Source organism: Podarcis liolepis (assembly GCF_965112155.1).
Source record: "Podarcis liolepis genome assembly, chromosome: 6".
In the NCBI taxonomy this organism is placed as follows: Eukaryota; Metazoa; Chordata; class Lepidosauria; order Squamata; family Lacertidae; genus Podarcis; species Podarcis liolepis.
Window position 1 is genome coordinate 95629474 of NC_139559.1, and position 25434 is coordinate 95654907.

Sequence of the window (25434 nt, forward strand, 5' to 3'; positions counted from 1 at the left end):
CGTCAAAGTGCAAGTAGATAAATAGGTACCGCTCCGGCGGGAAGGTAAACAGCGTTTCCGTGCGCTGCTCTTATTCGCCAGAAGCAGTTTAGTCCTGCTGGCCACATGACCCGGAAGCTGTACGCCGGCTCCCTCGGCCAGTAAAGCGAGATGAGCGCCACAACCCCAGAGTCATCCGCCACTGGACCTAACGGTCAGGGGTCCCTTTACCTTTACTGTCACTTTCTAGGCCATAGAAATATTGCTTTAACTTTGAGAGCGAAGGGTCTGAGTGCAAGGAGAGGCAGGGGACAATGCGTAGACTGATGTTTTGGAGTCTCCCTTGTTGCAGACAGAAACCCTCTGAGGTGGAGGGCACCGAAGGAGATGGGAGGGACAGCACTGCAAGGAGTGAAGCTCCTTTCAAGTGTTAGCTTAATTTTGGTGATGAGAGGGCAATCCTCACCTTAGGACACATCTTGGGGTCCAAAAGAGGTTCTAGAGATGTTTGGGGTGGTGTTTGAATTTAGCCAGTGCTTTTCCATGGTTTTCCCCCCTCCCCCTAAAATCTGCCCCAGAATCCTGGTTTGGAGACAGGCTGCAGTTGATGGTGGTGGTAAGACACTCTGGGCATGCTCTCATGCTCTCTTCTTATCACTGAGACAGACAGATGCCAACAACCACAACCGCTGCACATATTCCAGATTGTCCTGCCAGAGAAAATATATTTTATGACTCTGGTATTTTTTTAAAGGAATATTCCCTTAAAGGAACTGAGACAACCAGACAGACAAGAGCAGGGGTAGGCAACCTAAGGCCTGGGGGCTGGATCCGGCCCAATCGCCTTCTCAATCCGGCCCGCGGATGTTCCGGGAATCAGTGTGTTTTTACATGAGTTGAATGTGTCCTTTTATTTAAAATGCATCTCTGGGTTATTTGTGGGGCCTGCCTGGTGTTTTTACATGAGTAGAATGCGTCCTTTTATTTAAAATGCATTTTTGGGTTATTTGCGGGGCATAGGAATTCGCTCATACCCCTCCCCCCAAAAAATATAGTCCTCCCCCCCACATGGTCTGAGGGACGGTGGACGAGCCCACGGCTGAAAAAGGTTACTGACCCCTGGACTAGAGAGAAACCTTCAGATTAAGGTATTCATTCAAGAACAAAAAGCAATGCTGTGCATTAATACACACAAGGTTTGTTCCTTTTAAAGCTGGGAGCGGGCCTTTTGGGTTGCAAAATTAAACTTCAGACTTGCTGCTGAGTCAGGCCGATGTTTATCTGCTTGCAGAGGTTTACTGGCCACTGTTGTAGGCATGGCGACAAGGCGAGGCTGCATGCAATTATGACAGTATTGTGTCCTGTGTGATGTCACAAACAGGATACGCCTTAAGTCTTGGCAAACAGAGAGACAGTTAGCAGTCAGACCAGAGCTTCATGCTGTCAAGTTGAATCATGGCGACAAGTGATGAAGAAGTTTATTTTAGGTCTATATTAACTTTACCAGAGGACAAATGCCTTGAATGGTTTGTGGTCATTTCTTATGCTATGTTCTGCTGCGGTGGTTTTGTAACTGGATAGCTGTAGGAGCACAAAATGAAACATAAAAATCAACACTTTTTTTCAGGGTTCAAAAGGCGGCTGCATTGCTGTACCCACTTAATTGGGATAGAATAGGTAAAGGGACCCCTGACCATTAGGTCCAGTCATGGCCGACTCTGGGGTTGCGGCGTTCATCTCGCTTTACTGGCCGAGGGAGCCGGCGTACAGCTTCCGGGTCATGTGGCCAGCATGACTAAGCCGCTTCTGGAGAACCAGAGCAGCGCACGGAAATGCCGTTTACCTTCCCGCCGGAGCGGTACCTGTTTATCTACTTGCACTTTGATGTGCTTTTGAACTGCTAGGTTGGCAGCAGCAGAGACCAAACAATGGGAGCTCACCCCGTCGCGGGGATTCGAACCGCTAACCTTCTGATCGGCAAGTCCTAGGCTCTGTGCTTTAACTCACAGCACCACTGTCAGGTGCAAAAGAGAAGAGGGCTCCTTCATCTTCGATAGTTGCGTTGCGTAGAAAAGGAAATTTCAGCAGCAGCAGCATTCAATCCCTCTGACGTCTTCTGCACAACTATTGAAGGTTCAGGAGCCCTGTCCTCTTTGGCACCTGACTACCCTACTCGGGAGTAAGTTCTACTGAACCCTGTTGGATTTACTAAAGAACACCGAGAGGGAGAGAGGCGCAAGATGATACATGCCTTGGCAAAGCTCTGTTTTACCTGTTCTACCTGGAATGACAGCTGGAAGTCAAGAGTGACCCTACAGAGCCATCTGCTGAGGGAAACTGATACTGCAACAATAGCTTAAAAATGCAAGGCCAATGTTCTCTAGAACCCACCTCTTCCCTGGAAAAAAGATTTTCATTCATTCATTTAATTATTTGTTTGCTTGTTCATTTCTAGTGCTGAAGGGGAATGGCAGACCCTTCACTGCCTGTGGTAAAGGTAAAGGGACCCCTGCCCATTAGGTCCAGTCGTGGCCGACTCTGGGTTGCGGCGCTCATCTCACTTTATTGGCCGAGGGAGCTGGCGTACAGCTTCTGGGTCATGTGGCCAGCATGACTAAGCCGCTTCTGGCGAACCACAGCAGCGCATGGAAACACTGTTTACCTTCCCGCCGGAGCGGTACCTATTTATCTACTTGCAATTTGACGTGCTTTTGAACTGCTAGGTTGGCAGGAGCAGGGACCGAGCAACGGGAGCTCACCCCGTCGCGGGGATTCGAACCGCCGACCTTCTGATCAGCAAGTCCTAGGCTCTGTGGTTTAACCCACAGCGCCACCTACACTTACACCTTTTCTTTCTTCTTTTTGGTGCTGATACGGAAGGGGGGGCATGTCTTCTTCACCTTCTTCTTCGCTACAATATAACCATTTATTTCCAATTGTCAATGTCAAAAGGGACTAAAATCTATAAAATTCATAGAAAATCAACGTGCCAATTTGCTCAATTTCTCTAGGACTCCATGACACCTCCCCTGTCCTCCATAATCCCTCAAGCAAGGTGTCAAGACCCTAATCCTGTCAAATCACTCTGCCAAGCCTTTCCTCCGGGCAATACCAGGTGGCAGACTATGCATACATGGACCATTGTCTTCTCATCAGGTACTCAGGATGTGCTTATCTGCGCATATCTCCAGCTCTGCATATTCCCCCTCCCTCCTCCATATGTTAATCCTGTGTGACCCAACCTCTTCTTAATGTATTCATGATGTAACTGGGATGTATTTTGCACTGTATTCTGGGACATGGAGGGAAGTTTCAAAAGTTCATGTCACCCCTTTCTCACTGTTCAATCTCGCCTTGAACCTGTTGCGCAATAAACTTGGATCTTCTCCTGCTTGCTCCTGTCTCCGGCTGAGCTCATTTTCCTCCGCAGGGACCCGCGGACTTAGTCCGACAAGCTGGGTGGCAGAGCAGCCTCGCACCCAGATTTTACCGTAACAGTGCCCAGACACTGATTCTTGTTTTGAAGCAAGCTTGTTTTTCTCCTGCTCTGGAAGGTAAGACCCAAACCAATGGATTCAAGTTACAAGAAAGGAGATTCTGCCTAAACATCAGGAAGAACTGTTATCAGTGGAACAGACTCCCTCAGAAGGCAGTGGGCTCTCCTTCATTGCAGGTGGTGGTGTTTTTTTGCCAGAGATTGGATGGCCATCTGTCATGGATGCTGTAGTTGAGATTCCAGCATTGCAGAGGGTTGGAATAGATGACTCTCAGGGTCTCTTCCAACTCTACAACCCTTTGGGTTGTTATAACACAACCCAAACAGTCTTACTATAAATTGGACTCTGGCAAGTTTGTTGGGGGGGAGGAAATCCATAACTTATAGGGAGTTGTTGCCTGGGCCTTAATCTGTCCTCAGGCCTACTGGGGCTTTGCATTGAAGACTGCTTTCGGTTTTGGGTTTTAGTCTCGGAGCATGTGTTCTTATTAATTCTTTGCATCTATATGCCACCTTTCTGCCTAGGCACCAAAGGTGCTTTGCAATTTTAAAGTGGTAAGGTGAATGAAATAATATGCTCTTCAGAGAAAGTAAAAAAAAAAAGGGGGGGGTAAAGGACCCCTGGACAGTTAAGTCCAGTCAAAGGTGACTATGGGGTTGCGGCGCTCATCTTCTTTCAGGCCGAGGAAGCCGGCGTTTGTCCACAGACAGATTTCTGGGTCATGTGGCCAGCATGACTAAACCCCTTCTGGTGCAACGGGACACTGTGACGGAAGCCAGAGCACACGGAAACGCCAGTTACCTTCCCGCCGCAGCAGAACCTATTTATCTGACGTGCTTTCAAACTGCTAGGTTGGCAGGAGCTGGGACAGAGCAATGGGAGCTCACTCCATCGCAGGGATTCGAACCGCTGCCCAAGAGGCTCAGCGATTTAGACCACAGCGCCACCCACATATGTATGGAGTTAATTTCACTCTAAAGTTAGCACAGTAAAGCCTCCATGGTACACATGCAAATCAGAGGTTGGCTCATTAGGGCAGGGTATTGGTGGTTACAAGAACCACAATAAGTATACCTTCATCATGACCAGCAAAAATGTCAAAAACCTGTGAGCAAGCTTTCTGAGCTGTCCAGAATTCTTCAAACTAGATGATAATGAAACAAGTGGGGTCCCGGGATAAAAAAGCTGGGAATGAAATCTGCAGCTTATTAAAATGATCAAATGCAAGAGGAGTTGTGCACAGGAATAAGGTTAGCCTCTGCAAAGTGCTAAACAAATTTCAGGTTGCGGCATAGATTGCTGAGTCGAAGGAACAGTAATCGCTACCCCTTTCATTCAAAAAATCTTAACAGTTACGGAGTGTGACTTCAAAAACGACCAGACCCATAATGTTTCCTCTCGCTCTATTATTATTATTATTTCTGAGTGAATGTGCATAAGATTGTGTTTATCACACAGGCCCAGCAAGACTGGTCAACTTTGCTACGAACTGAGGGTGTGCCTTACAACAATCTCCTGGATCCAACACACAGCAATTCTACAGCAGGAATGTTGAAGTAGAAAGGGTTTGGGTTTTTTTTACAAAAAATATGTAATAAAAGTTGGAAAACATCTAGAAATAGAAAGTTGGAAAACCACTGTGCTATACTGTCCTGTAAACAGATAGCTGTGGGATTCTAGTCTAGTCTGTTTCTGAACCCAGTTCCCAGTTAAGTTTTAAGCGATCCTGAATTTTAAGTACTGTATTAACTTTTACTCACACCTGTAATTCTTTTTATTATTTCCTCATATAAAAATGGGATGAAAATAACAGAGACAGCAGTGCAATCGTGTACATGTCTACTCAGAAGTAAGCCTCGTTGAGTTCAATGGTATTCACCCTCAGGTAAGTGTGTATAGGGTAATATCAACTGCAAATTTATATGAGTACAGTGTAGCTGAAAATAAACTTGGCTTAACTAAATTAAGACAATTAAGGAAAGTACATGACAGTTCTTTACAACAGTCTGTTTATGATCCCTAGATTTATGGCTTTGATTTTAACAGCATCCTCCCCACCCCCTCTGTCTCCCATTGTGCAGTTAAACCTGTTTGCATATGGAATGTTAAATTTTAGCCTTTTCTCTTCCTAGTGTGTACTTTGTAGAGACACTTGTTCAGCCCCAGTTCACATTACTCACTATTTGTTTAAGTAGGTGTGTTGTATTCTTGCATTATAGCATTTCCTGAAGTTGATTAGAACTGCCGTTGCCTCTGGTTGGAGTGATTCAGATCCTCCCTTTCACTGCTCTTTTAACCTCACTGAATGGGCGGACAGGGCAGATAAAAGGTAAGCACTCCATGCAAGAACAGGAGGCAGCCAACTTGAATCCTGAGCTACGTATGGGTTTAGTGAGAACTAAATGCAGCTGTTTTCAATGGGGCATATTTCCTGGGAACTTGCAGTTTTCATAGGCCAACTATGCAGCCACCCAGGGCGCAGGCTTCAGAGGGGCACAGTACTGACTTTTGAGCGACACAGTTTTATACAGATTCGTTTTGTTGTTTGATAAAATATAACATTTATATTCTGAATAATTTTATCTTTTTTGAAGTAATGCATTAGAAGTATTTTTAAATGTAATCACAATTCACAAGGTTGTTCCAAACGATCTGTGTGCTGAAACGTTCCTCTTTTGTGTTTGTGAAAGGTAATCAAAAGTTTGTTGCGTTTCTCTTGCAAGCTAAAATAAATCCAGCATCTTCAAGTTTGGTGCTTTTCATTTTTTTCTACAAGACACCTGTTTTTGAAAATTGAAGTTAGCAATTTGGGGGGGAATGGTGGTGGGGGGAGTAGTTAGCCTTGATTAGGGCGCAAAATAGTCTGACAGCCGTATTACTTATGAATACAGGCACTGCCAGAAGATGAGCTTGGAATAACTCCGTTGATAACATTGAATGAGACTCTTAACCTCAGGGAGCCTTATTCTTATACGGGCAGGAGAGAGTTAAAGAGCAAGTCGGCGACATCCCCGCCCTCTTGCCAACGCACATGTACGTGCAGAAGGGAGGGGCGGGGAAAAAAGGAACGTCATATAGCGCAGCTTTCTATTGGTTGAACGGAAACGACTCACACGCTCATTCGTCCGCGTTAAACAGGCGACGCCGCGGCTTCTTTAAGAGACCCTACGCTCTCGCGACGCCTTTTTACGCCTTGAGGCGCGAGAGCGAGCGTGCGATTGGTCTTGGTCCGGGGAGGGGCGTGGTCTCTCCCGGACGCTTCCATTGGCCGGCGGGTGCGCGCGGGGGCGGGGTGGAGGGAGGGCGGGCGAGCTGGGCGAGACCATGTTGTGCGTGCGTACGGGGGGGGGCGCGCCTCCGAAAAGGGTCGTTGGCGGCGCCGGCAGCAGCAGCAGCAGCGCCGGCCGGCCCAGCGAGCGGGAATGGCGCGCGGGCGCCCGTGGGCGGGTGAGTAGGAGAGCGGGCGGCGGGAAGGGCGCGCGCGGCGGAGGGGAGCCGGGCCCGGCGCCCTCCCCCCCCCTCAGCTCCCTTCGCGCCCTCCTTCCCTAGAGGGACCCATAGACGGACCCATCCATGTGGCAGGAATGGGGGGGGGGGCGGCGGAAAGGGCTGGAAGGTCTCAAGCGCCTCGTAGGTGGAGGGGCTCAGCTCGCCCCCGCTGCCATAATTGGGGGGGGGGGACCTTTGGGGAGAAGTGGGGGGGGGCTGGCTTCGGAATGAAAAAAGGAGGGAGGGGGAAACATGCCCCCTGAGCATGTGCCGAGCGCATGCCTCCTCAGAGCGCGCGCAGCAACGCTCGTGGGTGGGTGGCTGGGGGGGGGGAGAGAGTATATGGTTTTAAAGTGTGTCAACTGGAAAGCATTTGCTTTTAGAAAGAAAGGGCCGGTTTTTTTGTTTTTCTCCTCAGGAACTGAGCAGAGAGGGCTTAAGATACGCTTGCGCGCCAGAGAGGAAAGATTTGTATAAAACTAAACAACAGAAAAGTTAGAGAGTATCTCTCGATAAAATGTTAAAGCGGTGAAAAACTTAATAAACTGGAAGCAGAAATTAAAGCGTCCACCTGTTCACAGAAATAATATTAATAATAATACCAATAATAATATATATAATAATAATAATACAGTGGTAGCTCGGCTTACATACGCTTCAGGTTACAGACTCCGCTAACCCAGAAATAGTGCTTCAGGTTAAGAACTTTGCTTCAGGATGAGAACAAAAGTCGTGCCATGGCAGAAGCGGGAGGCCCCATTAGCTAAAGTGGTGCTTCAGGTTAAGAACGGACCTCCGGAATGAATTAAGTACTTAAGCCGAGGTCCCACTGTAATAATAATCACTTAAGGGATAATAACATAAATGTCACTTAAGCTTCTCAGGCATGTACCTCAGCTGAGAAGGTCCTCTGTCCGCTTGCTGCCCACCTGCACCTGCTGAAGCAAATTTTAAATACATGGGCCCAAGACATAGATGTGGGACATTTTTGAATGCTCACAAACCAGTTCTGAAAACAGCTGTTCTAATTGGCAGAAGCTTTTTGGCACCAATATTTCTGGGTCAAGTGTAATGAAGTGTGATGTCTGTACATTACCGGAAGCAGCCTATTGTTAATTCCCTTTTCTAATCCCACAGAGTTCCTGCCAGTCTAGAAGGGATGGTGTATATGTGCTAGGGAGCAAGATGAAATATTGAGAATGTGACAGAGAAATGTTAGAAATCTTTGCACCATTGAAACAGGAATGACTTAATTTTGGGCTCACATATTTTCCAATAGAAATAAACATTTCTGTCTACATATTCTCCTAATTGCACAATCTGGCCTCCTTCAGGCACTGTTTTATACAGGGTTATCAAGAAGTACACGTCACGTAGAGAGTTCAGGTGTACAGAAGCACTGAAGACTGATTGAAAAGCCTATCCATTTCCACACAGCGACATCTATTTTTATTCAATTTTTATTCTTCCCTCTTGGATTTCAGTCTCATCACATCCAGCATGCTCCCTCTTCCCCTGGCTTTAATGGCAGCATTTCCAGTGTGCCACCCCCACCCCCAAATGATTATGAGAGCATACAGTTTTGCTGTAATTTTAAGAGCAGCCTTTTTGTACTGAAGGTTTAGTGCAGATTGTTTGAAATGAATGTGGATTTCCCCTCCTCTCTAAATTTTAGCATAGATCTCATCTATACAAGCCTTGTTTTTTAGCAGTTATTAATATTAGATCCTTCAGTAACTTGTCTGGAAATTAGATAGGTTGAGAAATAAGAGAGCAGTGCTAGGTAGCATCCCCACGCCCCCCTTTTGTATTGTACTCATTCTTTCTTTTGGAAGAGTTACTTTTGTTCATGGTTGCTGAACCATGGGAGAGAGAATTTTATCTCTTCCTAAACTTAGGAGACTGGGCTATGCTGTTGCAGCCATTTCACCTGTATGGGAAGATGTCATATCTTGTATTATCATCCTGGTGAGTGGTAAAAGTCTGCACAGTTGTTTTTTTTAATGATATTTATTAAGGTTTCAAAGAAAAAAATTACATAAAGAAAAAAAAGACAGAAATAACAATAAAAGAAAAATACAAAATACAAAAAAATAAAAAAACACTTTAAAAAAATCAATCTTTCCACCTTACATTCATTTCCTTGTTTCCCTGACCTCCTCACACCTCCCTTTTTTGTATTCCAATTCAGTTAGTTAATTCAGCAATTTCTTTCCCTCTTTGTTTTTATCTTAATCCTTTAACTTAATATATTATAACTTTGGATTCTCACCTGTTAATAATCCATTTTTACATACACCTTTATAACATTGCTGCTGAAACCAAAAAGTCTGCACAGTTTGAATCTCTTTAATGTGTATGAGATTAACTGAGAAGAACCTGCCCAAAACTGAATATGGTTTTATTTAAAAGAGGGGGGATATTAGTTGAAAGATGCCACAGAACCAATTCATTATAAAATGCCCTTGGGAGCCCTACAGAAAAAATGTGGTGCTTGTACAGTGGTATTCAACTTGAAAAGGTCTAGCAATTTTCCTTTTCCTGTTTCAAACAAGAGATCCTTGTTTCCCATTCCTGTACCTCTTAGTTGTCCATTGCATCTTATTTTGCCCTCAGACATTGGTAGTTTAAATGTAATTATCTAACCTTATCAGTTGCCTGTGGTCTGAAGTGTAAGAAATAAGCAAGGCGGTGCTCTGAGGAGTTTACAATCTGAATTTTGCCATTAGTTGCGGTGGGGAAGGAAGAGACTGAGGCAACGGTGAGTACAATGTATGTGGTTTAGTTTACTATGAGTCAGTAGAGGTTGAAGACTTTGAAATAGAAAACTCTACTAATTGGGTGAATTAGGCTGGCAAAAGATGACAAAATCATATTCCTGCACAGCAGTTGACTGCCAGCTCTTGTCTGCAATGTCTACAAAGATGTTTTGTAGGAAAGCCGTGTAGCCTGTTCTTAGATCGACAAACTGTGCAATGTTTCTTCTCCAGGTTCATTTTGGAATGACTAATGTCACACCCTCCCTTGGTCTTTGGACACGTTGCATATAATTCCTGAAACTGCTGTATTTGCTCATAGATGCACAAACGTTTTTTCATCTGACTGGCTTAGTTTTCAAATTAAGTGTTAATAAGAAGTAGGAGTACCCTTCAGTCTGTAGAATGACAAGTGGAAGTGTATCTTTGCTTAGTAATAACACTGAGCTGAAAATATCCCTTCAGCTTTCTTCATTTCAAGCTTATGGGTGAGCTCTGGAACAGCACAGCTGCCTAGATCTTTATTCTTATTCTTATTTCAATGCAGCACCCCTTCAGAGATTTCTCTCCAGCTTCCTGTGAACAGTGCTTTGTGTCCAGAACTTAGTTGAAAAATAGAGACAGTCCTGATATTCACACAATTTGCTCCAATGTTGAGCAAAAACATCCTGCCTAACATGCAAATTTCAATCTGAAAACTTAGGGGGGAAACAATTCTACTGTTCTCTAGATTAAGTTGTCTTGCTTATTGTGTGGAAGAGCTCCATTAAACTATGAACAGCTTTGTGGGTTGATGGTGGGGTTTTTTAGTACCCCAAAAGTAAAATGCTTGTTCAGTAGTTTAAAAGTTCTATCTCTACAGCTCTCCCAGAGGAGGAGCCTTTGGAGCCAAATAATCTCTCTTGTGTCCTCAAGTCTTTCCTGTTTGCTTTAGTGGCTAAAAGACATTCCCTTGTGTTGTTTGGGAAAGCCTTTATGACCTAGGGATCTTTGACAGTGGGCAGGGTAGTATTTCCATAGTTCAGAAACATCCCGCACCTTCTTGGTTGGGCAGAATGTCCTGGGAATCTAGGCAGATAAGATCATAGCTTGGATTGTTCAACAAAGTAAAATAGTAATCTTTCACCAGTCTTCCCTAAGTAAATTGGATATCTTGTTTTCCCTCATTTAGAATGCTACATACTTTTCTATTTGCTCCATCCCAAAATGATGGGGAGATTAATTTTCCTCACGCTTTCATATCACTGTGAATTTCTGAATTCTAAAAATCAACAGAAGAATTCATGTGTCATTCAGTTCTCCATATTGCATAGCAAGTAGTGTTCTGGCAAGTTGTTACCTGAAAATCTGAAGAAGTCAACCTTTTAGTAGATGCTGGATTTAAAAACTGGCTGTTTCTGCCGATGCACACAGTGCAAGTACTAGAAATCAGTAGCATATGTTCTGCAGGTATAGGAGATCATGCCTAAGGATGTGAAATTCAACTTTCTTTAATAATTCACAGGTGTACCAGAAGCTGCAATGGCAACATTTGGTCAACTGAAGCAAAGATGGTACTTGTACACTGCCTCTCGATTTGCTTTGTGAGAGACTTCCTGTAGCCTTTGGAAGAACACATCAGGAGAGGACTGCTTGTCATCATGAAGTTGAAACAACGGGTGGTGCTTCTGGCAATCCTCCTTGTCATCTTTATTTTTGCCAAGGTTTTCCTCATAGACAACCTGGATACTTCAGCAGCTAACCGTGAGGACCAGCGTGCCTTTCATCGTATGATGGCGAGCCTGCGGGTGGAGCTGGACCCACGACTTGAGCACACTCTGCAGTCTCCCTGGGAGATTGCCGCCCAGTGGGTGGTGCCACGAGAAGTGTACCCAGAGGAGACGCCAGAACTGGGGGCAGTGATGCATGCTATGGCTACAAAAAAGATAATCAAAGCAGACGTGGGCTATAAGGGAACCCAGCTGAAGGCGTTGCTCATACTGGAAGGTGGGCAGAAAGTGGTCTTCAAACCCAAGAGGTAAAAAGGTCATACAGTGACTGGATGAAATATATTGAGTGTTCCCCTTGCCCCAACTCCATGACTTGCTTCGGGGTTTCCCAAATAGGGAGTACTGGTTATCATTCCCCAATGGATGGGTAAGGACAGATCAGGGAAATGGATAGCTGATTATTGAACTCTTCACCACAGTGCACGTGTACAGGAAAAGTGGGATTTGAGGTGACCATGCTAGCGTCACCTTCCCTTTTCCAGCCTCTGATTGGCTATGCCCAATATTGTTCCAGTGTTATGGAGCTAAGTAAGAAGAAGCTGCAAGGAAGTGCCTAGCCTATTGCCTGTGAGAATCGGCTCTTGTCTTCCTGGCCTGGAATGTGGACCATACAGCAAGTCCACTGTCAATCAATAACAGCTCTAGTTAAAAGCTTCCTTGCATGTGTGGCCATGTGATCAGCTGCAAGGGAACACGTCTCAAGTAATGTGCCATCTTGATTCAGAAACTCAATCTGCTTGGATTTTGCTTCTGTAGCTTAAAGGGAAAATCTAGCATTATGACCCAGATTGTCTGTCTGCTTGCAATTTTTAGATATGCCAGAGACTATGTGGTAGAAGGAGAGCCGTATGCTGGGTATGACAGACACAACGCAGAGGTGGCAGCCTTTCACCTGGACAGGTATATAAATGTTGAATTAGAATTCACTCTTCTTGGAAATGGATAATAAACCTATAAACACCTTCTTAAACTCTGAATAGAAATTTTGTTTTTAACTGAAAAATTGTGAGGAAATAATGGTCTCCTGTTCTGTACCTAATTTAGTTATATTGTCATATGAGTGCAACAGGCCGTCATGGTTTTCTTACGTAATTACATTTCTAATGTGAGGTTCAAGCTGTTTCTCTGAGTAGGGCCAAATTGCTGCAATTGAGGCAGGCCTGTGGAAAGTAAACATTGCTTCCAGGTGACTCAGGCATGGAAACTGAAGGTTGAGATGACTAATGTAGGTATATCCAAGCAAGCAGGTGGTTTTTGTGTGTGTGTTCCTTTAAAGTAGACTGGTAACGTTTGTAGACTTGCTTGTAAAGCTGCACTGAAGCAGTAAAATTTCAGAGCATGTTCTGAGGGCACATGATGCAGCCATTTCTCTGATCAGTGCCTGAATGGAATACCCTTTGGGAACCTTAAATATTCCAGCTTCACTTCCGTTATGGATGAAGGGTGGGATACAAATGTACTAAACAAACCTTTGTGGAGGAAAAGTATTTTTTTCTGAAGAAAGATCCCTCCCCCCTCTCACATTTTTTGTCTAGTCCTCACAAATGTCAAATGAATCCAAGCATTATTTACTTGAGGACTTTATTTAAAGCAGTATTTGGGGGCAGAACACTGTGTACAGCCGCTTCAGGCCTGGTTCCAACAGCTGAACAATTTGTTTTGAAGCTCAAACCATTTTTACAGCCTAAGAGCAAACCCACTATTGTTCTGCTCTAACCCTGCTTTTCGTACTGAGCATCACCCACCTGTGACCCTGCGTATGCAATTTTGGAAGTTTCAATGCAGCTGAGACGTTATCGTGAAATTGTCAGTCTCTTTTATAAGTTTTTAATTTGTGGAATTTTCTTCCTTAGATATTTGGGAGGCGACTGGATTATTCCATATTGTCTCAATTCCTTCTCACTTTTCTTCCCCAAACAGAATCTTAGGTTTCCGACGAGCCCCTCTAGTGGTTGGTAGGTTTGTGAATCTCCGCACAGAGATCAAACCTGTTGCCACAGAACAACTGCTAAGTACGTTCTTGACATTAGGTACGTGACAAAGTATATTTCGTTAAGACCTCTAAAATAAAATTGAAAAAAATCCCAGCAAGGGGCATGTGGAAGTTAATTGCTGTTGGGAAAGCAGGCCTAATGTTCTGCAAGCCCCTTAAGCTCAGTCAGATACAGTATTCCTGATTTCTTGTGCTTAGGAGATTGTGAGTGTGCAGGCGGTTTGTGGGTTTCCTTCCCCTCATATATACAAATTCTTCCCCTTCCAGTGTGCATTGATATTAATACTATGATAATGTATTAAAGTTACCTCTGGTTGTAAATTCTGGTTTGACACCAGCACTATGATTACTATGAACATTGGTAGAATCTAATACTGCACCTTTAAGGTAAAGGGACCCCTGACCATTAGGTCCAGTCTTGACCGACTCTGGGGTTGCGGCGCTCATCTTGCTTTATTGGCCGAGGGAGCCAGCGTACAGCTTCCGGGTCATGTGGCCAGCATGACTAAGCCGCTTCTGGCGAACCAGAGCAGCGCACGGAAATGCTGTTTACCTTCCCACCGGAGTGGTACCTATTTATTTACTCTCACTTTGACGTACTTTCAAACTGCTAGGTTGGCAGGAATACATACTGCACCTTAGTTGGTGCTAAAAAGAGAAGGGAGCAAGGAACATGGCAGCCTACAGCACACTCCTGGTCTCCTAACCACAGGGGATTGTAAACAGCTTTTTCTGGACTTAATTCACAGATGGTTCAATGTGAAGGATTCTTATCTGAGAGACTATTCTGTTGAGAAGCAGTCTTTGCCATTTCACTTCTTTCTCTGTTAATTGAGGTAGTAGTGTTCAATGGTAATGTCAACAGATAATTTAGAAGCAGCAATTCATTCTAAAAAAAATCCCTCATTTTAAAAGCAATGAAACTGCTATAACAAGTATCAGGAGGGGTGTCGCACAATTTGAGATCCCTGGCTTTGTTTATGGAAATATGTCAGAAAAATACATTTGCATACTTCAAAGAAAGTATCTTTTTCATTCAGCTGGGCCTTTAGTTAATCATGAGTGGAAAGATGGCTTGCTGTTTGCCTGAAGCCTTTTTTCAGCACATTGGGGTGAGGGAGGAGAGAGAAGCGGAGTTTTCTCTTGAGCAAATGAAATGGGTTAATTTTAAAACTTAAAGATTTAGGTATCTCCTAGAAAGCTTCTGAAACATCTATAAACATTTTGATACTACTATATCAACTTGACAAGAGATGGGTTTTTGCTTCTGCTTTCTTCTAAGGAAATAATACTTGCTTCTATGGAAAGTGCTACTATTGCCGGGAAACTGAGCCAGCCTGTGCTGAAGGGGACACCATGGAGGGGTCAGTCACGCTATGGCTGCCAGACGTTTGGCCGCTTCAGAAGCATCGACACCCATGGGGCAGAACGTACAGGGAAGGCAAGCTGGCCAGGTATAGATACTGTATACTGTTTTTTTTCTTTGCCATGTCTGTTGGTCAGTCCAGGGAATGGGCAATATTTGTAGATGGAAAGGAGGGTATCAGCCAGTTTTCCTGAAACTCTCTTACAGCCAAGGCCCTCAAGAATGGTATATTTTGTATATGGATTATATTGTTAAAGCCCCTAAAGTTATCTGGTGGAGAAAGGATTCTGAGAATGTTGTGCAAAGGACAAAGGGTGCTGGAAGTACAGATGTGAAGGATTTTAAGAGATGATGGGAAGAAACAATCCATTTTGTTCTCTTTGTTCTCCTTCCCAAAGAATAAGTAGAGTTTAAGTTCTTATAACATAAATTAAGTGGGTAGCAGTTGTCTGTGTATATGTGCATAGTGTACAATCTAATGTTTTGAGACCTGTTTCGTTTGCAACAGTTAGGCTCATTTCTGCATGTGAAGTAAACTGTGTTTACAAGAGCACATTTTGTTGTTCCCTACTAGGCAAAGACAAATCAGCCTTGCCATGTTTGTACATTTTCATATATAATTCTGTTCCATCCCATTTCAGCATTAATCTGTGGTAATTCTTAATTTGCATTTGAATATGTGTTTCTTAATGTATTTTCTCTCAAAATAATGCATTTCTAAACCTATTTTGCCAAAATACAGTTTAAATATGTTGGGAAATTCAGGAAGTGTGAAAGATGGTGGTTATCCAACTTCCACTTTAGCCTGAAATATGTAAATCAGGTTAGTGTGCATCAGAATTTGCAAAGCTTGAATTTGTCAAGCATCCCTATTCCACATCCCTTTCTCAGACTCCTCTTTTGACTATGATTGGTTTTGTTCATCTTTAGTGATTACATCAGTACTTTAATTTGGATTCCTGATACTCTTGTTTCCATTAAAAATAAATAAATCCACTTCTACCTGCCCCTCGTGCTTGGATTATGGCTGAAAACCATATTGACAGCACCTGTTGTTCACTGTAACGCTACAGATTTCAAGTTCTCCTTTGTGATGTTCTCTCACTTTAATGTTCTCTCTGTAATGTAATGTTCTCTCACTTTCCTTACTGTTTTTCCTCAAATATTACTGCACCTTGCAGAAACAACCAAATATTGGTATGCACTAAGCCTTGGGCAAAATAAGGCAATTTGTCCTCTTTTTGTGGATTTGCCTTGAATTATTAAATGAGAACAGAATTGTCAGAGGGGAAGGTGGATGGAATTAAGATCCTAGGTTAAAAGAGGAGATACAGTAAGAACCTGTGAGGAAAAGGCAAGCTGGTAATTAAAGGCAATTTTCTCACACACCATAGTGGGAGAATATTGGCTTGAAAGCTAACTGGACATTCACCAGGTAGGCACGGAGCCAGTTTGGCTAGCTCATCAGTTATATCAGACTCTATTTTTCAGATTATGGAAGTCTCTCTTTAATGCCTCTGACAATGCATGGTTATATTTTAAATGAATCATAAAGCTTTCTCCATGTCTACTTGCAGGTGGGAATATGATGAGAGCTACTGTGATGCTGTAAAGAAGACCTCGCCCTACGACTCAGGCCCGCGGCTCCTCGATATCATAGATACAGCCATCTTCGATTATTTGATTGGGAATGCTGATCGACACCATTATGAAAGCTTTCAGGATGATGAAGGGGCCAGTATGCTAATTCTACTTGACAATGCCAAAAGGTGGGAAATGTGTCAACATCTGTGAAATTTCTCCAAGCTAAATGGCAGCCATAAGCTTAGGAAAGATTTGCATAAATTACCATTGTGGCTCTCCCTAATTCAGCTTTGTCCAGCCTAGTTCCCTCCAGAGTTTTGGGGCCACATCTCTCACTTTCCCTGACCATTAGCTATGCTGGCTGAGGCTGTTGGGAGTCCAAAATGTATGGAGGGCAACAGGTTGGGCAAGGCTACCCTCATGCTTTTAAGGTAGGGGACCAAAAGTGAAATTTTGTAAGCCTGCTATTGCTAATGCATCTGATTCCCTTTAAGTTTGTGGGTTAATTGAAATGTCAGGGACTGCTGAAGTCCTTAACTCTGTGGTGTGGAGTAAGGGTAGAATTTTCCGGATCCAGATTTGTATCCATTTGTTTTTCAGCTTTGGGAACCCCGTCTTGGATGAGAGAAGCATTTTAGCACCTCTTTATCAATGCTGCATGTAAGTAAAGGACAAATAAGTTATTGATCTTTTATACTGTATGCACCTTGCAATCCCCACCCCAAACATCCTGGGAGTGTGCAAGTCTGACAAACCAGTACATTAAGAGAATGGTTAGGATAATGAATAAAAATGCACGTGCTTTGCAGACTCTTACTACCGTGTCTTGATGATCTGCAACTTTTGTTTGAGACTGAGATGCTGGCTGCACATTAAACTTGTCACATCAAAAGAAGCTATTCCTCTGAACCCCTAGGATCAACGAGCTGCTAACGGAGAGATAAGACAGGATGGAGCAGCTCTATGATCTCCCTCCAGCTTTTTCTTCCTGTCACTGAGGGAGTCTTCAGAACTGTTTGCAGTCAGAGCCTGGCTTACACGAAGCTGCTTTTCATGTGACAAGAGTCACATGTTGCCAAGCTCTGTGATTCCATCTGAGCCATCCACATTACATGTAACTTAAGCTTTTGATGAGAGAAGTGAAGAAGTAACTGCAGGGAGGAAAGAGAGGCAAGAAGTGCAGTAATTAGTAGGCTGAGTGGGCTCAAAGCTTAGGAACTTTAAACAGGCGTGTCTGAGGTTTTTTGGCCCGTGGGGGAAATCAATTTCTGAGAAGTGCTTTAGTATGCAAGATCATTATCATTATTTTATTTGTATTCTGCCTTTCCAGAGTGAAAACTATAGACTGCTCACAACATAAAAAGATTTACATAATTAGAAGCCAAAGTAGTAGTAATAAGCAATAAATAAAACGCGCCCAAAAAGTACACAAACAAATTGAACATTTTTCACATAAATATTAAGGTGTAAAAAGAAAGATACAGAAAAATTGCATTCACAATAGCAACAAAGCCCTCTAAACAATACCCTAACCCAAGAGTGCACACAATTCCTAGCTTGCTTTTATTTTTATTTTTTTGCATAACCCCCAGTCTGAGCCGCAGCAGGAGAGGCTTGCATTACAGTTTTAACTTACCACCTCCTTCATGCCCTACACCACTCCTTACTAAATGTCCACATTATGCAATTATGAAATTCAGAATAAAGCTTTCAAACTGAACTTTATATAAAATAAATATTTATGTAGATTATTTGCACAACTCATTTTCTGCGTAGGTCTGCTGTATTTATTGCATTGGTATTTTGCCTTTTCTCCAAGGAGGATTTTATCTTCTTGTTCCTATGAGGTTAGGCGGGGCGGGAAAATAGTGACTGGCCCAAGATCATCCAGTAAGCTTTATGGCTGAACCCAAATTTTCCCATTCCTACCGCCCCCCGCCCCCCACTACTTTGTTCGGAGTGTTTTGTGCAAAATATGAGCAGCTGTGCTTATAGTTCTGTGTTATCATCTTGTGATATGCGCGTGTGGACAGGCCCAAGTAGACTTGTGTCCCTCATCCTGAAGTCTGCAATCAAAACTTAGGTTTGCCATACATTCTCTCATTTCTTTTGCAGTATTCGAGTCTCCACATGGAACAGACTGAACTACCTGAAGAATGGGGTGCTGAAGTCTGCCTTAAAAACTGCCATGTCTCATGATCCTATCTCACCAGTTCTGTCTTCCCCTCATATGGATGCCCTGGACCAGCGACTCCTGAATATCTTGGCTACAGTAAAGCAATGTACAGACCAGTTTGGACCGGACATTGTACTGGTAGAAGATAGGATGACACTTTCCCATTTGTAGCTTCAACAGGTGTTGGAGCAGATTCTCTCTCTCTATTTTTAAGAAAACAATACGAAAACAGCACAATTGGTTTTGCATGGCCGTGGGCAGGATGGGCTGGAACTGAAATGCCAGACTTCCTGAATTGAAGGAGAAAGCAGTGGCATGATGGTTTTGCTGAAGACAAGGAACTTGCCTTCAGGTAGCCCCACATCATGTTTTGGATGTCCATTGCTGGCAGTGGATGTTACACTGAGAGCACTCCTAGATTTCTTAAATAAGAAATTGGAAGTAGGCATTAAGACAGACTGATTCCAGAGAAGAGCCACAGTCCCCTCATCTAATCCAAATATGTTTTCAAGATTATAGCCCAATTCATAGTTGTAAAGAATGGGCTGCCCGTGCTTCCTTGCTGGCTACCTAAAAAGAGAGCATGAAGACAAGATCAGTTGTTGAAGGGATCCCTTATTGCTTCTCCTGACCCTTACGCATCTCACACATTTTTGGCTGGAATTCTCTCAAGAGCTCCATGAAGGATTGTGTTATTGTTAGCAGCATTAAGCAAAATCCTTTAATTCCAAAATGCTAAGAAGAGAGACTATTTTAGATTGCTAATTTAAATCTATACTCCATCCACAAGGCTGAAAGGATTCAGGACTGCATGATGCTGCAAAGACTCAACCAGCCATGAAGATCAAAGATGATTGTGCAAACCATTGTTTTGTTACCACACAAGGATTCTTGCCAGTATTCTACTGATACGGAATAAGCCTTGTGGTTTTTTTAAAGGAGCAGATACAATTGAACCAAATGATTATTCTAAAAAGTAGGAATGATTGAGATTCATTGTGTTCTCTCTGTATTGACACCCTTTCATGAGACGAGACCAATGGGGTTTGTTGCTAAAGTTTGCGGTTAATTTAAAAGAGACTGAGCAATGGAATATTTTCTGACTGGTGTGTCACTGCTTTTGTAAGTAGTTGCAGGTTCTGTGCCAGACAGTATACTTAACAGTATCCTGTCATTTTTCAGGGCTGAGCTGAACTTTAAAAGCATTTCCAGTAGGCCTTTTCCAAGTGGCAGAAAGCTGCTTCTTCTGAACTATCTACTGGCTTTTTGACCATTAGCCTGGAATTGTACAGTGCTTCAGGAAACTTGAGGTGACTTTTTGAATGATTAGCCCAATTTTTCTGGAAATGATACCCATCCACCATATCGGAGAGTAATTTGTAGAAGTTTATCTCATGTGTCAGCTTTGACATGTAGCATTCTTATGCATTATTCAGCAGACTTTATAAGAGACTTTATCAGATTAAAGTTCCTGGATCAGATGCCTTGGAAGCCATGTGAAACTAATTTAAAGGCAAGGTCTGACTTTTTCAGTTAGCCTTAGTTTTTTTTGGCAATAGCTTCAACTTCCTGCTTCCAGAGTAACAAATGGCAGGGGGGGGGTGCATTTTTTTCTTCAAAAGTATTTTAAATCTTTTGTTCTTAGTCCATGTCAGTAACTGTCTGAAGGCAGTTGCCTAAACTGCAACCTGGCCTAAAAAGCAGTGGCAATCCCTATCTGTTGCAAGCTATCTACTTCAACAAAGAGAACATTGGCAAATACAATGGTTTCTGTCAAGCTGGGTCAGCTAATCATTTTGAGTTTCTACAGGTGATGTCGATTTCTACCATGAGGGTTACTGGCCACAAAAATCTTTTTGAAACATGGCATGAAGGTGTGATCAGGTCAGGTACTAAGGTTAAATTCCCTGGACACTTCCAACATCAGCTGTTGCAATTATGTTGTGTGCAGGGAAAAAATGGAGTAGTACAATTAGTGAAGGTAACCTCTTGCAACTTGGATGTCTCCTTATTTATCTTTACACAAGCAGCAGCATACCAGTATGAAATTAAACAACTTTTCAAGCTGATGAAGACTCATTTCTGTGCAACCAGTAACAGAGACAGAATTAGCTTTGAAGCACCAAAATATTTGAAGGAAGCACTACAGTCCTCTATCTTTGCCTGATTTGGCAAGTGGTGTAGAAGAAACCACACATTTGTATTTTGGAATCTGATGAACTGGAAATGTCACTTAAGAGATTAAAAAAAGAAACTAATTTATTAAGAAGTTAACTTATTTATGTAGCAGCTGGAGCAGAGTGCACACACCTCTTGGACCTGCCAGAAGGTTGCCTTTGGGAGTGCCTGCAAATGGAAACTATTGGAAGAAAAGAACTCAATATAATCTTGATTCTGTTATGTGTTTTCCCAGGTTCAGACTGCATAAATAAGTATTATGTGAATAAATTTTTTAATAAAACTCTGGGTTGGGGTTTTTTGCTTCTCACACCATGCTAGTTTCAATGGCAACTTACCTAGCTCTTTTTAGATAGGAGTTGCCAACATAGGATAGCGTGCAGTCTTGATGTGCTCCTTCGGATGTTGCCTTTTAGTGGTACAGGAGGTATGGCAATGTGACTCCTTCACACTCGTATTGATCCAATTTCTGCCAGGAGTGGCAGAGGCTCTCTGTAGCTTGAATTAGAAACTGCAGCTTCTGTGGTCAGGATCTACCTTAAAGAGCTAAGAGTGTGTCATGTAGAAAAGACGATGTGCAACATCAGCACCTACAGACCTAGTAAGAACTAGATGTTTTTACTTCTGCCTTTGTACCGCCAGAGCATTCCTTAGGCTTCCTGTGCTTTAGGCTTCAATTACCATCTAAACTACTGCCTCCAGAGACTCAGAGCTGGTGATGGAGTTCCAGTGTTATCAAGTAACACAAGGAGGATTCATTCTTCAGTCGCTACCTTGTACTGTTGGATGGATTCATCAGTTCATGAATTATGTTCGGAGTACTGTCCAACAGTGGCCTGGCTAGAAACTAAATGAAATATGGCGGCCAGAAAAAGGGGCATATCTCTTGGCCGTGACTCCCTGTGACCATGCAAATGACAGAATATAATTTTGCAGTCTTGCAAAGTCTGCCTTATGATGCATTCCCTATGCAGACTTTGGCCTGAACTAGTTCTCCATCTTTAGTTGATAAGAGTTGCACTTATATTGCATTTTCTGAAAATGAGTAGAATCAAATGACTGCTAATGGGGAGACATGGTAGATATAGGAAGCTGTCTCAAAAAGTAATTATTGACTTGTCAATAGGCCATATCCTGCTGCAGAGCCAATGCCTGATAGTTTTTTAAAAAGGTTTAGTTTCAGTATAGACTTCTTCCTTGTTGGCTTTAACTGAGGTTACTTAAATGCTTTTATTTTCTGAGTCTTTAGAGTACTTTAGGCTGTAGTCCTATATGCATTTACTTGAGAGTAAGTCCAATTAAACTCAGTGGGACTTACTTTTGAGTAGACATGTATGGGATTGCACTGCCAATGAAATTTTGTGTTTATGTGGGCGGACAGGATAATATGGAGGGTCATCATTGCCTGGAGAGATTTCATATGCTTCAAATCTTATGAGCTTATCTTATGGCTTAGCAGGTATATGGTTCCAGGGGCTTGTATCCCTATTTTGCTGAGGTGTCCTCCTGCACTATGTGCACGATATTAACAAATAAAAACTCATATTTGTTGTAAGTTTTACTGTCTCTTGACAAGTACACAATAGCCATGTGTGGATCTGCCACCACACTTTTATCAACTCTCCCATGCACACAGATCCCCCCCTATTTCCACGTATTAGTCTCTCCCCTATTGTGCAGCCCCCTTTGCACACACACTCCAAGCTGATCTATGTTATCATATCTTTAAGATAGGTAGAATCTGAAGGGCAAGTATGTTAGCGAAAATTAAATTCAGTTGATGGATGTTGTACATATATGGGTGTTTGCTTGTTAATAAAATACTTGTTCTAAATTCTTGCATTGAATCTGGGGCTTCATGTTGAAGATAACACATGATACCAGGAGTTAAATACATGATTGTAGGAAGATACTATGGAATATTTGAGGACTTTGCATCCTTCATCTCTGTCACATAAGGCAGCTGAGGAATGGAAGAGAGAGAAGTGTAAAAACAGCCTCCCCACCCTTGTCAGTGCGTCTTCTTTCTCGCTGTACTCCAACAATGGCAGAGATTTAAGTAGAGCAGGGATGGTGTGACACTGGGTATTTTTGAATTATAAAAACCCAGTTTTAACAAGGAGGAATAACAGAATGAGTACAACACAAAAAGCTGACACTGAAGTCTTTCCGAATGCTGTTCTCACTGTCCTGAAATATTGTTTTAAACAGCCCCTCCCCTGTGTGTTCCCTTGCTCGCTCATGTCTCTGCCATCGTTTGAAAACATTTTCCTCTGAGCATCTCTAAATCCCTGCTTTATTCAGACCTCTGCCACTCAAAACAACCACTTTTCCTTTTCAGTTTTCCTTCCTTTGCAACTATCCCTTCTTTCATTCCTCAGCTGCCTTGTGAGAAAGAAAGGATGTGGAGCCCACAAATACTTCGTAAAGGTAAAGGGACCCCTGACCGTTAGTCCAGTTGTGGCCGACTCTGGGGTTGCGGTGCTCATCTTGCTTTATTGGCCGAGGGAGCCGGCGTACAGCTTCCGGGTCATGTGGCCAGCATGACTAAGCCGCTTCTGGCGAACCAGAGCAGCACACAGAAACGCCGTTTACCTTCCCACCGGAGTGGTATCTATTTATCTACTTGCACTTTGACGTGCTTTCGAACTGCTAGGTTGGCAGGAGCAGGGACTGAGCGACGGGAGCTCACCCCATTGCGGGGATTCGAACCGCCAACCAGTCCTTTTCTAAAACCTCTGCCATTGTTTAAAGCTGCCACTTCCCTCAGTTTCCTCCATCCCTGCTTTATTGAAACTTCTGCCATTGTTTTAATAGCACTTCCCCACCATCTCTCATTTGTTGGAAATATATCTCAGCCTTTCACTAGTTTCCAGAAGATCTAGTTCGTATTGTTATTACACAATGCAGCAGTGCATTTTCCTCTCCAAATACCTCATGGCTATTTTCAATACCTGGAATTTAGTTGGTATAACAGGTCTCTGCCTCCTACAGTTTCATAAGGCCACAGTGATACCATTTGCCTTGAATTGAAGCCTTGAACTCAAGTCCCAGCCCATTCCCAAGGTAACTCTACAGTATATTTTTGAAATATTCTGTTGTTTCCATCAAAATCTCATCAAGTCACAACCCTATTCAGCACCAGATCAATTAAGCTTTCAGTCATCCCTTCTATATCCTACTCTGAAGTAGCGAAATCGGCATATCACCCATGATTCCATTGTGGAAGGGCTGAAAATCAGTGGTATTATGATTTTATTTATTAGATTTGTCATTCACTATCTTGCCCAAAGCAACTTGCAACCAAGCAAACAGACAATAAACCCCACATAGATGCACTGTGGTAGAGCATCTGTTTTGCATGAAGATCCCAGGTCCAATTCCCAGCATCCCTGGATAGGTCTAGGAGATTCTGGCCTGAAACCCCAAAGAGTCACTGCCAGTTAGGGATGGGGGACTTCATCCTGAGGGCCATCATCCTGAGGGCCATATTTCCTAGTAGATAACCTTCCAGGAGTTACATGCCAAGGGTGGGGTAACATGCAACTCTATAGCCCTGTCACACACAAGTCAAAGTTTTCTACACACACATCTCTTCAGCAAGGACACCTTCCATCTAGCCAAAACATAACGTGAGCCAGTGACGGTGTGGTTTGGGGAGGTGTCACCTGGGAAGAGATCAGCAGGCCAGTCAGAGACTTGGGAGGACCACAGGTTCCCCACCACTGATAGACCAATGTTCATCAAGGGGTTTGGACCTGGGTGCTATCAATACATCAATCACATTCTATGTCTCTAACACTGGAATGAGGTGAGTCCATTTGGGCTCTCCACTGGTGCCTGCATGCTGCAGTGAGCTGAGTTCTGAGAGACCAAAACCCAACAAGACTTCAGCCTCAGTCCAGTAAACCTGAAGGAGCGTTTCCACTCCCATCATTCTGCCCACACACTGAGGACCAGCTCCGAGGGCCTTCTGGTGGTTCCCTCGCTGCGAGAACCAGGCAGAGGGCCTTCTCACTAGTGGAACCCGCCCTGTGGAACACCCTCCCACCAGATGTCAAAGAGGAAAACAACTACCAGACTTTTAGAAGACATCTGAAGGCAGCCCTGTTTAAGGAAGCTTTTAATGTTTAATAGACTATTGTATTTTAATATTTTGTTGGAAGCCACTCAGAGTGGCTGGGGAAACCCAGCCAGATGGGCGGGGTATAAAAAATTATGATGATGGTGATGATGTCTTTGTGGGTGGGTAGATGATTGAGTTAGGACGTTAGGTAGAAATCCTGTTCTCAATGAAGGTCATACTCCACTTGAAAAAGCACATTCATAGTCTCTGAAAACTCATAGCTCCATCACTCATTGAAGGCGTAAGTTGTCTCTGTGGCTAAGAACACCCGTGATGAACTTCACCCATTCCTGGACAGGGATATAATCAACCTGCCAAGTAGCAGCAGAACCACCCAACACACTGCCTCGTAAGAGCCAAACCAGGTGGATATTGCGGCCAATGTGATCAAAAGCAGCTGAAAGGACTGCATGAATGAGCAATATTGCCCTTCCCCTAGAATAAGTCATATTTTGAGGTGACCAATGTATTTTCTAAACCAACATCACTCTTGAAATCAGATTGAAATGGGGCCAGAAAAT

General features: G+C 43.2%; 1 protein-coding gene across 4 annotated transcripts; it reads left to right on the forward strand.

Annotated features, from left to right (window-relative positions):
* Nucleotides 1-2444: 2444 nt before the first annotated feature.
* On the forward strand, nt 2445-21070 carry FAM20B (FAM20B glycosaminoglycan xylosylkinase). 4 transcript variants are annotated; one of them, XM_083507185.1, is made up of 11 exons: nt 2445-2844; nt 3478-5041; nt 5290-5361; nt 5696-5805; nt 11226-11738; nt 12304-12390; nt 13411-13520; nt 14766-14937; nt 16427-16618; nt 17034-17093; nt 18549-21070. In XM_083507185.1, the coding sequence occupies exons 5-11, from the start codon at nt 11362-11364 to the stop codon at nt 18778-18780; spliced, it is 1230 nt and encodes a 409-aa protein (XP_083363311.1). In that variant the 5' UTR covers nt 2445-2844; nt 3478-5041; nt 5290-5361; nt 5696-5805; nt 11226-11361; the 3' UTR covers nt 18781-21070. The 4 variants fall into 4 exon arrangements, with proteins under 4 accessions (XP_083363311.1, XP_083363310.1, XP_083363309.1 ...); XM_083507184.1 differs by having other exon boundaries at nt 2801-2844; nt 3478-5361; XM_083507183.1 differs by lacking the exons at nt 2445-2844; nt 3478-5041; nt 5290-5361; nt 5696-5805 and adding an exon at nt 6670-6923.
* The last annotated feature ends 4364 nt before the right edge of the window (nt 21071-25434 follow it).

What these genes read in the sequence shown, in the direction of transcription:
- FAM20B (XM_083507185.1), top strand. Translation starts at nt 11,362, where the DNA reads ATGAAGTTGAAACAACGGGTGGTGCTTCTGGCAATCCTCCTTGTCATC. An exon ending in GTGGTCTTCAAACCCAAGAG is followed by an intron (nt 11,739 to 12,303) that starts GTAAAAAGGTCA and finishes TGCAATTTTTAG; the next exon opens with ATATGCCAGAGACTATGTGG. An exon ending in AAGTACGTTCTTGACATTAG is followed by an intron (nt 13,521 to 14,765) that starts GTACGTGACAAA and finishes CTTTCTTCTAAG; the next exon opens with GAAATAATACTTGCTTCTAT.